At 41.8% G+C, this 16,662-nt stretch overlaps 1 protein-coding gene across 1 annotated transcript; it reads right to left on the bottom strand.

The window, feature by feature from the left end:
* Positions 1-520: 520 nt before the first annotated feature.
* On the bottom strand, positions 521-10,728 carry LOC137315191 (probable G-protein coupled receptor 139). The gene is made up of 2 exons (XM_067980069.1): positions 10,506-10,728; positions 521-1,419 (listed from the first exon to the last, which is right to left on the bottom strand). Exons 1-2 carry the CDS (start codon positions 10,726-10,728, stop codon positions 521-523), a joined length of 1,122 nt encoding a protein of 373 aa, XP_067836170.1.
* Between the last annotated feature and the right edge of the window lie 5,934 nt (positions 10,729-16,662).

Raw genomic sequence — 16,662 nt, 5'->3', positions numbered from 1 at the left:
ACAGGTGGTTTCTGTGAATGTTAATGTTTACAGTGCGTTTCTGTGAGACGGTTATTATTTATAGGGCCATTCGGAGCGACTGTTAATGTTTGCAGCGTGTTTCCTTGAGTCTGTTAATGTTTACCGGGTGTTTCTGTTACTGTGTAATTGTTCACCTATTGTCCATTTATGTTTTTTAATTTCTAAGGAGTCTTCCGTCATGTTACTGAACGTTTAAGTGATCATTTCTTTCAATAATTTAAAACACCTTCCAACGATTGTCCAGTCCCACAATGTCTCGACAGGAAGCTGTAGTGAAATTCCCGGCCACATTCAAGATTCACCGCAGGGACCTCAGAGGTTGTGATCGTCCGCAAACTTCCATTCAAATTAGGAACCAATGATAGTACTTTGGACTGGTTCAGTGTCATAGCCGATTGACCCCAATATCTCTCTAGCACAGAGCCCGGGGGCGGAGCGGTTCCGACAGAACATAAAAGAGGATTGAGTTCTGATGCTGGGAATTTTTTTGTTGTTCTCATCATTTAATGATTTCAGCAATTAGAGAAAAGGGATATTTCAGCATATTTTTCAACTGCTCTCTGAATTTAGTCTGGGTCACAGCATAAATACAAGTGTTTGTACAGCAACTCAGGAGCTGGAGCATGAATCCCAGTTCCATTAGAAAGATAGGCGGAATTGCAGACGGACGTATGAAATCCAACACCCGCACCCATATAGAATACAACATAAACATCGCCCATAACAGCATGAAATTCCCCGAGATGACGAACAGTAAAATAATGGACTTCCTTCGACTCGTAATTTCTGGGTCACTGGGACTCTCTTCACTGCTGTGGTCCCGGAGTCTCCTGCGGGCTCTGTTGGCCACTACAATGTGTCTGACGATTAAAACATTGAGCAACAGAATCAGAACAAATGCGACCCCCGGGGTTACAATATAATGCAGGAGTTCGATTGATCCCCCCACCCGGGAATATTTTAAACCACCATCATCACTACAAAACCAGGGAAGGTTGCCAAGAGCATACCCACTCGATAACATAAAGTACCAGGTGATGTTCTTCAAACAGCTCAGCACAGTCACTGTTCCCAGAACCACAGCCGCCGTTTTCTCGGTGCAATATTTAGTTTTCAGTTTCTGGCAACAAATGGCCAGAAATCGATCAAAGGTGAAAGTGACGGTGAACCAGACAGAACAGTCTGTCGCTGCATAAAGCAGGACGGCGTGGATATTACACACGCGGATGTCGGACAGGAAAACAAAATGTTCGAAATAAACAATCGGAATCTGTCTCAATATCAGATCGATGACAACGACCACTAGATCCGCCGCTGCCATGGCCACCAGGTACCGAGTGACACATTTGGAGAGACCGCACTTTCCTCGCGACAGGATCACAATCGTCACTAAGTTAACTGTAAGGAAGGTAAATGAAGAGGGAAATTATACATCAGGCTGGGAGCAAAAGCAGCAGTTTGATGGAGTTCGGGGTGAAATTTGCTGATTTTTTACTGCATCCAGTGATGGGTCTGATTATTATACTTGTGATACGGCTTTCTACTGGAGACAGAGTTTAAATATAATAATAGTGATTGGACTGTGAAACAGAGAAACAAACAGGGATTTCTGCTGGAATCAGGAGTGGATTGAGAACTAAATAAAATAAAGGAATTAAATTACACATGAAAGATAATCGGTTTCCAATGAATCACATCCCCCTGTATTGGTAGAGCCTTTGATCCACGTGTAAATATTAATACTATCCGTGGTTCCAAAGTCAACTTTGTCATAATCTGTGGACCCACTTGTCAACATCGTACCGTCATTTTAACTCTTGTCGATATGGCCACAGATTCTCGGCGCCACTATAAACATTCGGGAAGTCCAGAGATCCAACTTTAAGTATTGGTAATTTCTCCGGATCCCGTGTTAATGTGGTATCGTCTCTAAAAACCTCTGAAATTTTGGTACAGTCACTAAATCCCCCATTAATGTTGATCTTTCCATTCAATCTCCAGACCGTGTTAGTCTAGACAAGCGTCAATGGACAGTGTCAATATTTCAGACAGTAAAATAATCTTAGAGCATACAAGGAGGACACTCGGCCCAACGTGCCCATGCCGGCTCTTCTGGAAGAGTTATCCAATTATTCCCACTCCCCTGCCCTTTCCGTAAAACCCTGAAAATGTTTCCTTTTCAAGTGTCTGTCCAATTACCTTTGGGAAGCTACTGTTGAATATTCTTCCACCACCTTTCAGACAATACATTCCAGATCATAACAAGTCGCTGCATAAAAAAAATCTCCTCATCTCCCCCTGGTTCATTTCCCAATGATCTTAAATCCGTTCCTTTGGTTACCGACCCTCCTGCCAGTGGATACAGTTTCTACTTTCTAACTCTCTCAAAACCGCTCATTAATTTGAACACCTTTAATAAATCTCCCCATGGCTTTTTTCTGCTCTAAGTGAACAATCCCAGCTTCTCTAGTCTCTCCACACAATGAAATCCTTTATGCCTGCTACCATTTTAGCTAATGGCCTCTGCACTCTTTATTTGACGAACTTTCAAAAGTATGGTGACCAGAATTGGGCACAATAACCCAGCTGAGGCCGAACGAAGCAGTGGCAGAGCGTTTACATATTCAGGAAGACGCCAGAATGCGCCAGTGATTACATGCATGGGTGAGTCAATATTTACAGGGTTACCAGGGAGCGTGCCCATTCAGGAAACCCCGAGTGCGTTGATATGTACAGATTCTGTAACAATAAGTCAATGCAAACCTAGGACACAGGACCAGGAGTAGGCCATTCAGCCGCTCGAGCCTGTTCACCATCCAATTCGTTCATGGCTGATCTGCATCTCAACACCTTTTAAACCCCTTTTGATCCATATAATTTGTTAATAAACAAAAAGCTATCGATTTCAGTCCAGAAAATGTCAATTGACCCAATGCACACAGCCGTTTGGGGAACAGTGTTCAAGGTTTCCACTTCCCGTTGGGTCAAAAAGTGCCTCCTGATTTCGCTCCTAAATGGAAGAATTTGCCCGCTCCCTTTGGATTCCACCAGAATAGAAAACATTTGTCGGTATCTACCCGATTCAATCCATTTATGACTTTAAAAACTTCGATTAGATAACTTCTCAGATTTTAAACGAAAGGGAATACAAAAAAGTTTATGCATCCCACAAGTACTGACACGCACAAAGGAACATCCAGTAAAGAGTGAGAATCACTTTTGAATAACTTATAATGACTGACACACAAATAGAAAGATCCAGCAAATACTGACACTAATTTAAAAACATCCTGTAAATACTGATACTCAACCACGAACATCCTGTCAAAACTGACACTCAACAAGGAACATCCTGTAAATATTGACAATCAACCAGGAACATCCTGTAAATACTGATAATCAACCAGGAACATCCTATAAATACTGACACTCAACCAGGAACATCCTAAAAATACTGACACTCAAACAGGAACATCCTGTAAATACTGACACTCAACCAGGAACATCCTATAAATACTGACAGTCAACCAGGAACATCCTGTAAATACTGACACTCAACCAGGAACATCCTGTAAATACTGACAGTCAACCAGGAACATCCTGTAAATACTGACACTCAACCAGGAACATCCTGTAAATACTGACACTCAACAAGGAACATCCTGTAAATACTGACAGTCAACCAGGAACATCCTGTAAATACTGACACTCAACCAGGAACATCCTGTAAATACTGACACTCAACCAGGAACATCCTGTAAATACTGACACTCAACCAGGAACATCCTAAAAATATTGACAGTCAGCCAGGAACATCCTGTAAATACTGATACTCAACCAGGAACATCCTGTAAATACTGACACTCAACCAGGAACATCCTGTAAATACTGACACTCAACCAGGAACATCCTGTAAATACTGACAGTCAACCAGGAACATCCTATCAATACTGACAGTCAACCAGGAACATCCTGTAAATACTGACACTCAACCAGGAACATCCTGTAAATACTGACACTCAACCAGGAACATCCTGTCAATACTGACAGTCAACCAGGAACATCCTATAAATACTGACACTCAACCAGGAACATCCTGTAAATACTGACACTCAACGAGGAACATCCTATAAATACTGACAGTCAACCAGGAACATCCTGTAAATACTGACACTCAAGCAGGAACATCCTGTAATAACTGACACTCCCTCAGGAAAATTGTCTAAATGATGTTTCTCACCTAGGAACATCCTGTAAATACTGACACTCACTAAGGAACATTATTGAAATACTGACACTAAGCGAGGAACAGACTGTAAATACTGACACTCACCTCGGAGCATCCTGTAAATATTGACACTCACCGAGTAACAGGCGGCAAATACTTACACTGACACAGAAACATCCTGAAAAAATTGAAACTCACCCAAGAACATCCTCTAATTTCTGACATATACCTATTAACAATCTATAAATACTGACACTCACCGAGTAACATCCTGTAAATACTGACACTCATCTTAGAGCATCCTGTAAATACTGACACTCAAACAGGAACATGCTTTGAATACTGATACTCACGTAGGATCTGCCTGCAAATACTTACTCTCACTCAGGAACATCCTGATAAAATTGAAACTCACCCAGGAAGATCCTCTAAATACTGACATTCACCTTGGAACAATCTATAAATACTGACGCTCACCTAGTAACATCCTGTAAATACTGACACTGACCAAGGAACATCTTCTAAATACTGACACTCACCCAGGAACATTCTATAAATACTGACACTCACCCAGGACCCTGCTGTAAATACAAACAGTCAACGAGGATCATTCTGTAAATAATGTGATTCACCTAGGAATATACTGTGTATACTGAAATTCATCCAGGAGCATTCTGTAAATCCTGACACTCACGCAGGACCATGCTGTAAATACAAACACTCAAACTGGAACATTCTGTCAATAGTGACACACACTCATGGACATCCTGCGAATACTAACAGATGCTCGGGAACATCCTGTAAATAATGACGCAATCAGGAACATCCTGTAAATACTGACACTCATTCAAGAATGAACTGTAAATACTGAAACTCACTCAGGAGCATCCTGTAAAAACTAACACTCACTCAAGAACATCCTGTAAACAATGACACAAACTCCGGAACAGAATGTAAATATTGACACTCACCCAGGAACGAACTGTAAATAATGACACTCACTCTGGATCGTTCCGTACATACTGACACGCACTCGGGAACATCGTATAAATACTGAGACCTACCCAGGAACATTGTTTTAGGAAGGAATCTCGCCGAGGAGCATCCTGTAAATACTGACACTCAAGCGGGATCTTCCTGAAAATACTGACAGACACTCAGGAACATCCTGTAATTACGGACACACACTCAGGACCTTCCTGTAAATACTGACACTCACTCGGGAACACCTTGTAAAAAAAGACACTCATTCAGGAAAATCCGGTAAATACTGACACTCACTCAGAAAAATCCTGTAAAAACTGACACATATTCAGGAACATCCTGTAAATACTCACGCGCTCAGGAACATCCTGTAAATACTGAAACTCAAAAAGGAACATCTTGTAAAAACTGACAATCAATAAGCAACATCTTATGAATACTGACACTCACACAAGAATATTCTGCAAATACTGACACTAACTCAAGAACATCCGGTAAATAATGACACTAGCCCAGGAACATTCTGTAAATACTTACACTCACCTGGTACATCCTGCAAAAAATACATCACGCAGGAAGATCATGTAAATACTGACACTCACCTTGGAACAGCCTGCAAATACTTACGCTCACTAAGGAACATCCTGAAAAAAAAGGCAATCGCTGAGGAACATCCTCTAAATACTGACACTCACCTCTGAACAATCTATAAATACTGACACCCACTCAAGAATATTCTGTAAATACTGAAACTCTCTCAAGAACATCCTGTAAATAATGACACTCGCCCAGGAACGTCCTGTAAATAATGAGACTCATCCAGGAACATTCTGTCAATACTTCTACTCACCTGGTACATCCTGCAAATAAAACATCACACAGGAACATCCTGTAAATATTGACACTCACCTGGTACATCCTGTAAATCCTGACACTCACCCAGGAACATCCTGTAAATACTGACACTCAAACAGGAACATTGTTGAAATACCGAAACTAACCGGGCAACACCCTGTAAATACTGACACTCACCTCGTAACATCCTGTAAATACTGACACTCATTCAGGAACATCGTCTAAATACTGACACTCACCGAGAAACAACCGATAAATACTGACACTCACCGAGGAACAACCGATAAATACTGACACTCACCGAGGAACAACCTATAAATACTGACACTCACCGAGAAACAACCTATAAATACTGACACTCACCGAGGAACAACCTATAAATACTGACACTCACCGAGAAACAACCTATAAATACTGACACTCACCGAGGAACAACCTATAAATACTGACACTCACCGAGAAACAACCTATAAATACTGACACTCACCGAGGAACAACCTATAAACACTGACACTCATTCAGGCAAAACCCGTAAATATTGAAACTCACTCAGGAACTGCTTGTCAATCCAGATACACACTCGGGAACATCCGGTAAATAATAACACTCACTCAGGATTATCCTCTAAACACTGACAGTCACTCAGGAACATCCTGTTAATATTGATACACACCCAGCAACATCCTGTAAATACTGACATTAAAACAGGAACATCCTGAAAACACTAACAGTTATTCAGGAACATCCTGTAAATACTGACACTCACTCAGGAACATCCTGTAAATATTGAAACTCACTCAGGAACGGCTTGTAAATACAATCACTCACTCAGGGACATCCGGTAGATAATGACATTCACTCAGGATCATCCTGTAAATAGTGACACTCACTCAGGAGCACCATGTAAATACTGACACGCACGCTCGAACTTCCTGCAAATACTGGACTCACAGAGAAACATCCCGTCAATACTGACATTCACTGAGCAACATCCTGCATAGACAGATGCTCAACAGCTTGATCCAGTAAATACTGACACTCACTCAAGAGCATCCTGTAAATACTGACACTCACTCAGGATCGTCCTGTAAATCCTGACACTCACTCAGGAAGATTATGTAAATACTGAAACTCACCTAGGAACATCCTCTAAATACTGACACTCAAACAGGAACATTCTTGACATACTAAAACTAACCGGGCAACATCCTGTAAATGCTGACACTCAAACAGGAACATTCTGCAAATGCTGACAGTCACCCACGGACATCCACTAAATACTGACACTCACCTATGAACAATCTATAAATACTGACACTCACCTCGTAACATCCTTTAAAGGCTGACACTCATTCAGGAACAACCCGTAAATACTGACACTCATTCAGGACCATCCTGTAAATATTGAAACTCACTCAGGAACGGCTTGTATATACAAACACTCACTCGGGAACATCCGGTAAATAATAACACTTACTCAGGATTATCCTGTAAATACTGACACTCACTCACGAACATCTGGTAAATACTGACAGTCACACAGGAAAAACCTGTAAATACTGATACACACTCAGCAACATCCTGTAAACACTGACACTAACACGGAACATCCTGTAAATACTGACAATAAAACAGGAACATCCTGTAAACACTGACACTTATTCAGGTACATCCTGTAGATACTGACACTCATTCAGGAGCAACCCGTAAATACAGACACTAATTCAGGAACATCCTGTAAATACTGACACTCACTCAGAAAAATCCTGTCAATGCTGAGCCTCAGAGAGGAACATCAAGTAAATACTGGCACAGAATCAGGAAAATCGTTTAAATAATGGCAATGAAATCGGAAAAATCTGTAAATACTGAGACTCACCCAGGAGCCACCTATAAATAATGACACTCATGCAGAAAGATCCTTTAAATGTTGACATTCGCTCAGTAACATCCTTTAAATACTGACACAAATTCAGGAACATCCTGTAACCACTGACAGTCACTCAGGAACAACCTCTAAATGCTGACACTCTACAAGGACATTCCGTTCATAATGACACTCTCTCAGGAAAACCCTGTAATTACTGACACTCATCCAGGAACGACCTGTAAATGTTGACAATGACCCTGGAATGATCTGCAAATAATAACACTCGCACAGGGATCCAAATACATTTTTGTGAATCACCAGGAGTTCCCATAATTACATCTCCCATCCCAGAAAACCCATACAGAAAATGGGACATGCCAGTCGATATCGGAATTACATCTCCCATTCTAGAAACCTACACAGATATAAAGACTTAGCAGGACACCTCCGCAATTACATCAACCATCCCAGAGACCGCTTAAAGATATAAAGACCTAAGAAGAGTGCCCGTAATGAGATCACCCATCCCGGAAACCCCATATCGATATAAAGACTTATGAGGAGACACCTGTAACTACATGTAACATCCCAGAATCCCCACATAGATATTCAAAACTTGCAGCAGAACCCCGTAATTTTATCTCTCATTCCAGAAAACCCATAGAGGTGCAGAGTCTTACGAGGAGACCCCAAAATTACATCGCCCATCCCGGAAAACCCATATTGATAGAGAGACTTCCGTGGAGTCCCCGTAATTACATCTCCCATCACGGAAAACCCACACAGATATAGGGACAGACCAAGAATTCCTGTAATTATAACTTCCATTCCTGATACCCCATACAGATTTAAAGACATCCAAGGAGACCTAGTTTCCATCCTGGAAACCAAATTTTGATGTTGAGTGACCAGGGGATCCCTTAATTGTATTTCCAATCCTGGAAACCCCATATAGATATAATTTCTCAGCAGAAGACCTCCGTTAGTACATCTCCCATCGGAGATACCCTATATAGATATAGAGACTGAAGAGGACAGCCCAGAATTACATCTCCCATCCCGGATAACTCATGTAGCCACAGAGACTTAGAATGAAAACCCGTCATTTCCTTACATCCTGGAAACCGATCTCGATATAGAGGTTCACGAGGAGGTAATTGAATCTCCGATCCCGACAACTCCATATGGATATAGAGACTTACCAGGAGATCCCGGAATTACATCTCGCATCCCAGAAACACATGTAGATATCGGACTTACCAGGAGACCCCGTAATTACATCTCACATCCTGGAAACACATGTAGATATCGGACTTACCAAGAGACCCTGTACTTACATCTCGCATCCTGGAAACACATGTAGATATGGAGACTTACCAGTGGACCCCGTAATTACATCTCGCATTCTGAAAACACATGTGCATATGGAGACTTACCAGTGGACCCCGTAATTTCATCTCGCATCCTGGAAACACATGTCGATATGGAGACTGACCAGGAGACCCCGTAATTACATCACGCATCCTGAAAACACAAGTAGATCTAGAGACTTACCAGGAGACCCCGTAATTACATCACGCATCCTGAAAACACATGTAGATATAGGGATTTACCAGGAGACTCCGTAATTACATCTCGCATCCTGGAAACACATGTCGATATCGAGACTTACCAGGAGACCCGTCATTACATCACGCATCCTGAAAACATATGTGGATATAGGGATTTACCAGGAGACCCCGTAATGACATCTCGCATCCTGGAAACACATGTCGATGTCGAAACTTACCAGGAGACGCCCTAATTCCATCTCGCATCCTGGAAACAGATGTAGATATAGAGATTTACCAGGAGACCCCTTAATTAAATCACCTTCCCGGAGATCCAATATAGATATCGAAACTTACCAGCAAACATCGTAGTTACACATTGCGTCCCGAATACCCCATATACATATGCAGGCTTAGCAGGAGCTCCAGGAGAAGTGAAGATGAGGCAGTAAATTACGAGAACAGTAATACAGTGAAAGGTAGTTTACAAAACTAACAGCTAGATATAGAGGCTTATCAACAATGGCATCATCAGCGAGGAGCAGACAGTAAACGGGAAGAACAGTATGACAGTTAAACACGTGTTATAGAATTAATAGCTGATATAGAAGTTCCCAGGGACACCGACAGCAGCGAGGAGGGAATTGTAAATGACAAGAATAATAATACTGTGAAACCTGTTTTATGGAGTGAATAGGCGAATATAGAGAATAACCAGGAACACTAACTGCAGAAAGGAGGGGATGGTAGCTCACAAGAAATGTAATACGGTAAAACGTGGGACATATACATAATAGCTCGACATTGAACTCAGCACGATCACCAAAATCAGCGAACTGGAAGAAATAAATGAGAGGAGCAGGCGTACAGTTAATCGTGGATTATAGAATCGATAGGTTGATATAGAGAATTAACAGCAAGGAAGGGGAAGTAAATGAGAAGAACAGTAATAATACAGTTAAACATGGTTTAGGGAATTAATAATAAAGAATATTACCAGGGACACCTGCAACAGCGAGGATGGGATAGTAAATCTTTTGAATAATCAGAAGTGCCAAATATATCCGAACAGCTAATCTTAGTCTATCATAATTTGCAGAAAGATAATCAAACTCCCAGGAGAAACTCCTGCCCATTGTTGTAACATTCCAATCGATTGTAACCAGATTATGGCCCATTGTTGTAACATTCCAATCTATTGTCCTCAGATTATGGCCCATTCTTGTCACATTCAATTTATTGTTCTCCGATTCACACGCTTTCTCCTCCTCTCTGTCGAGCCGCTGATCCCTGTTAAGGCCGGAGGTGGTACCTCACCTGACATATGGGATAACACATTGCATGGAGCTCCATATTTATATCAAAGGGAAACTCTCCAGTGAAACAATTAGGGCCCGTGGAGGCTGACTTGAATTACAGTCACAGAATAAACAGGTTCAGTTAACGCCTTTCAACCCAATACATTTTATATCACAACATATATTTATCCAAATATTTCACAGTTGTAAATCTAACAGCTCAGCACATTATTTTAACTAATATTTGAAAGAACAGCAACTATGAGACCCGCAATCTGACAGCATCTGTATGAAGCGAGAGCAGCTTCAATTACAGATTGCAGATTATTTCTGAACGTGATTTATTAATTAATTTCACTTCGTTTCTCCCCATTTCTAAAGGGTTGGGTTTACACTGAGAGATAGAAACAGAATCATTTTATCAGTCAGCTTGAAGACCACCCTGCCAATATTGGTGTAATCTCTGGATACCCCTTTAATATTTGGAAATCAAACGATTATATTGCAAATATTGGTACCGCTTCTGGATCTACCTTTAAGTATCGGTAATTCACACAGTCTATTGGTCTCCCTGCAAATATTCCTATAGACTACGATAAAGGCTCTGGATAATTCTAAAATTATTGGGCCATCTCAAGATTTCCCAGTATTATTGAAACATCTCTGGATAACCCACTTAAATATTAGCAAAATCCCTGCATCCCTCTCTAAATACTAACAAACTGTCTGCATCCCATGTAAATATTAGTCCAGTCTCTCCATGCACAAAGAATTTCAGTGCAGTCTATGAATCTATTGTAAATATTGTTTTTTTTCTGGATCGCTTTGCAATCGTTGTAGAGTGTGTGGTTCCCCTGAGATAAGAATTACAGCCTTAACCTCTCATTATTTAATGGCAAGAACTCTGTCGCCTTTGCAAATATTGGTAGAGTCTCTAAGTTTTCTCCTTTTCTATTTGAACACGAACTACATCCATTCTAAATATTGGTGCAATCCATAGACCATAGGGACTGACTGAAAGTCTACTTTCCACGGTGCACCGATACAGAAGAACATAAGATATCGGAGCATCATGAGGCGATACGACCCCTCGAGACTGCTTCGCCATTCAATCAGATCATGGCTGATCTTCTACCACAATTCCACTTTCCCGCCCGATCCCCAAATACTTTGATTCCCTTAGTGTCCAAAAATCTATCGACCTCAGCTTTGACTGTACTCAGCGACTGAGCTTCCACAGCCCGCTGGGTAGAGAAATCCAAAAAAATCACAATCCTGTGAGGAAAGATTTTTTTCTCATCTCAATCCTAAATGGCGGACCAAACTCCAGAGAAAACATGCCAAATCAACACAATTTCTCCTCAAAGGACAACCCTCTCATCCCTGGAATCAATCTAGTGAACCTTCGTTGCACTATATCTAAGGCAAGTACATCCTTCCTTCGGTGGGAAGGCCCAAACGTACACAGTAAATCAGGCGTGCACTAAAGACCTCTTTAATTGCAGCAAGATGTCCTTACTCTTGTACTCCAACCACATGCCATTAAGCCTAACATATCATTTGCTTTCCTTATTGCTTGCTGTCCCTGCATTTTCGCTTTTTGTGATTCGTGTATAACGACACCGATATCCCTCTGAATATCAATATTTACCAGTCTCTCACATTTTAAATCATATTCTGCTTTTCTGTTCTTCCTACAAAGTGGATGATTTCACATTTCCCCACATTATACTTCATCTGCTGGCGATTTGCCCAATCACATAAACTGTCTTTAACACTTTGCATCCTCTATGTGTCAATCTCATAGCTTACTTTCCCACCTTGCTTTGTACCGTCAGCAAACTTGGCTACATTACACTAGGTCGCCTCACCTAATTCATTAATATAGATTGTAAAGAGATGAGGGCCATGTACTGATCCTTGCGGCACCCCACCAGTTAAAACCTGCCAACCCGAAAATGAACTGTTTATTTTTACTCTGTGTTTTATATCTGTCAGCCGATCCTCAAACCATGCTAATATATTACCCCCCAACTCCACGAGTCCTTATTTTGTATGAAAACCTCTTATGATGCACCTTATCAAACGCCTTTTTAAAGTCCAAACATGCTGCATCCACTGGTTCCCCCTTATCTGCCCTGCTGGATAGACTATCAAAACACTTTGATAGATTTGTAAAATACGATTTCCCTTTTATAAAACATTGTTGACTCTGGCAAATCACTTTATGATTTTCGATGTGTCCTTTCATCACAGCCCAATAATAGATTATATCATTTTCGCTACCACTGATATCAGGCGAACTGGCCTTTCGCTCCCTGTTTTCTCTCAACTTCTTTTCTTGAATAGCGGGGTTACATTTGCTGCCTTAGAATCGATGGGGATCGCATTGGAATCTCGGGAATTCTGGATGATGAAAACAAGTGCATCCACTATCTCTGGAGCCATCTCTTTTAAAACCCTAGGATTTAAGCCAGCAGGTCCAGGCGAGTTGTCGGCTTTATGTCCAATTAATTTATCCAGTACCTTTTCTTTACTAATCTTAATTACTTTAAGTTCCTCACTCTCATTACATCCCTGGTTCACCACTATTTCCGGTAGCTTTTCTGCTTCGACTGTGAAGACAGATACAACATATTTGTTCAATGTCTCTGCCATTTCCTTATTCCCCATTATAATTGCTTCTGTCTCTGCCTCCCCTAAAACCATTATTTTCTAAGCAGTATTGTGTGCGGCATTGCTGTGGTCGGGGCAAGACTACCGTAACTGATGTGTGGTGCAGTGATCGTACAGTGATTACACACGTGTTAAAAATGGGTGTAAGGATAAACTCAACAACTACAGGCCAGTCAGTTTAACCTCGGGTGTGGGGAAACTTTTAGAAACGATAACCCGGGACAAAATTAACAGTCATTTGGACGAGTGTGCATTAATTACAGAAAGCCAGCACGCATTTTTGAAGGCCAATCATGTTTGACGAACTTGATTGAGTATTTTGATGAGGTTACAGAGAGGGTCGAGGAAGGCAATGCGGTTGATGAGATTGAAAAGGGACTTCCAAATGGCGTGTGAAAAATTGCCGCATAATAGGCTCGTCATCAAAGTTCAAGCCCATGGACTAAAGGGGACAGTGGCAGAATGGATACGAAATTGGCTCAGTAACAGGAAACAAAGACCTGTGGTGAACGGTTGTTTTTCCGACTATCGGGAGGTGTACAGTGATGCTCTCCGGGGGTCGGTACTAGGACCACTGCTGATTTTAATATTTATTCATGACTTGGATTTGGTTGTACAGGGCACAATTTCAAAATTTGAAGATGACACAAAACTTGGAAGGGTAGTGAACAGTGAGGAGGAGAGTGATAGAGTTCAAGAGGATATCGACAGGCTGGTGTCATGGGCGGACACGTGGCAGATGAAGTTCAACGCATAAAAGTGTGGAATGATATATTTCGGCAGGAAGAACGAGGAGCGGCAATATAAACTAAAGGGGACAAACTGAAAGGGGTGCAGGAACAGAGAGATCTGGGAGTATATGTGCACAAATCGTTGACGGTGGCAGGGCAGATTGAGAAAGCGGTTAATAAAGCATATGGGACCCTGGGCTTTATAAATAGCGGCATAGATTACAAAAGCAAGGATGTTATGATGAACCTTTGAAAAACACTGCTTCTGCCACAACTGGAGTATTGTGTCCAGTTCTGGGCACCGCACTTTAGGAAGGATGTGAAGGCCTGAGAGAGGGTGCAGAAGAGATTTACTAGGATGATGCCAGGGATCAGAGACATCAGAGACGGGCATAGAGTGGAGAAGCTGGGGATGTTCTCCTTAGAGGGGAGAAGGTTGAGAGGAGATTTGAAAGAGGTATTCAAAATCATGAAGGGTCTGGACAGAGTTGATAGAGAGAAATTGTTCCCATTGGCGGAGGGGCCAAGAACCAGAGAACATAGATTTAAGGTGACTTGCAAAATAACCAATGGCGACATGAGGAAAAACTTTTTTGCACATCGAGGCTTCACATCCTTCATAAAGTACGGTGCTCAGAACTAGGCACAATACTCCTGATGTGGCCGAACCAGTGTTTCATAAAAGTTCATCATAACTTCTTTGCATTCATACTCCATGCCTCCATTTATAAAGCCCAGGATCCCGTGTGCTTTGTTCAACCTTTTTTATGATGTGGAGATGCCGGTGATGGACTGGGGTGAACAAATGTAAGGAGTCTTACAACACCAGGTTATATATAACCAGGACTGTAACCTGGTGTTGCAAAACTTTTTTTACACAGCGAATGGTTGTGACCTGGAATGTACTGACTGAGGGGGTGGTGGAGGCAGAGTCAATCGGGGCTTTGAAAAGGGTATTGAATAAGTACTGCAATGGAAACATTGCAATGCTACGGGGATAGGGCGGGGCAGTGTGACGAGTTGGATGGCTCTTGCTGAGAGCCGGCACGGACTCGATGGGACGAATAGCCTCCTTCCGTGCTGTAACCATTCTATGATTCGATGCTGAAGTACTGAACATCACGACCAGAATAAGAACCCACGCAATCTGAACACATGGCCTTGGACCATGCGGCCATCCTCGCTCCCGGGTGCATCATTCAAATCCATTCATCAACCGGGAACGTTCTGTTTCAGATTGCCGGAAATCCTAACACGGTTAGCGAGTCGCCGTCAAAAATGTAATATGTGGTTTGTATTTTGTCCATGTTGATCGTAATCCATTCTCATTACACAGATGGTATTTTGGGACTTCGTTAAACATGTTCCGTGTTGATGTCACCATGAATCTAAGAACAATTTAAATTATCCACCTCACTAAAACACAACAGTAACTATTGCCCCCATTCTATCTTGCAAACACACCAAGTGCCGCCTCAATTAAAAAACCTGAACTCATACCACGACCCTTTCCGCCACTATTGTACAACCTCTAGTATATAAATACAAACTGTGAGTGTGTTTATTTGAATGTGATATTTATGTAATAGAAGCCTCTAATCCCTCCGTGTCTATGGAAAGTTAGTGACGAAAGTCGAATCGCGCCCTCACAATACTGGAGCATCAATGTCCGGGCTCAGGCCACTCGACCACGCTCTCTCCCAGTGTTGTCCAATGGAAATTGCTGATTAACCGCAGGTGTGGTTATGGCGACACCGTTTTGTCCACATGAACGGATTTTAGTGGAAAACATCTCCCACACACAATGCAGGGAAATGGGCCTGTGATCTCAATAATCATATTCGCTGGCGGTTTGCATGTGAACTTCAACCTTAATGTGTTGTTGATAAAATGATAAGATGAAAAGCAGAGTGTGCGAGTGTTGTTTCGTCGTTGTGAGTGTTTTATTTCCTTGGTTACTGAATGGTGAAAGATGTTATGAAATACACAAATGTGAAGTCCTGTATTGTGTGTGGGAGAAGTTTTCTACGAAAATCCGGACATGTGGAAAAAACGGTTTCGCCACAGCCACACCTGCGGTTACTCAGCAATTTCTATTGGACAACACTGGCATAAAGCGTGGTCGAGTGGCCTGAGCCCGGACATTGATGCTCCAGTATTGTCAGGGCGCGACTCGACTTTCGTCACGAACAAAATTCCCATGGACACGGAGGGATTGGAGGCTGCGATTTCATAAATATCACAGTCAAATAAACACACTCACACTTTGTATATACACACTTGAGGTTGTACAATAGTGGGGGGCACTCGTTAATGTTCTTTAAATGAGGGGGACTGGTTGGGGTTGTATGATTGAGTGGAGCAGTAATTACCGTTGTATTTTAATGAGGTGGGGAATTTAACAAAGGTTGCACCAGATTCCTGGTGTCATAAACACGGAACATTTTTA

The sequence above is a fragment of the Heptranchias perlo genome, unplaced genomic scaffold (assembly GCF_035084215.1).
Source record: "Heptranchias perlo isolate sHepPer1 unplaced genomic scaffold, sHepPer1.hap1 HAP1_SCAFFOLD_54, whole genome shotgun sequence".
Lineage (NCBI taxonomy): Eukaryota > Metazoa > Chordata > Chondrichthyes > Hexanchiformes > Hexanchidae > Heptranchias > Heptranchias perlo.
This window is presented reverse-complemented; position numbering and strand designations above follow the sequence as displayed.

Bases quoted from the DNA above. Each gene is read 5' to 3' on its own strand.
- LOC137315191 (XM_067980069.1), bottom strand. From the start codon at position 10,728: ATGGGCCATAATCTGAGGACAATAGATTGGAATGTTACAACAATGGGC. The intron at 1,420-10,505 runs GTAATATTCTTT...CCTTCCTTACAG, and splicing joins CGCTGTTGCAGGTGTCCCTG to TTAACTTAGTGACGATTGTG.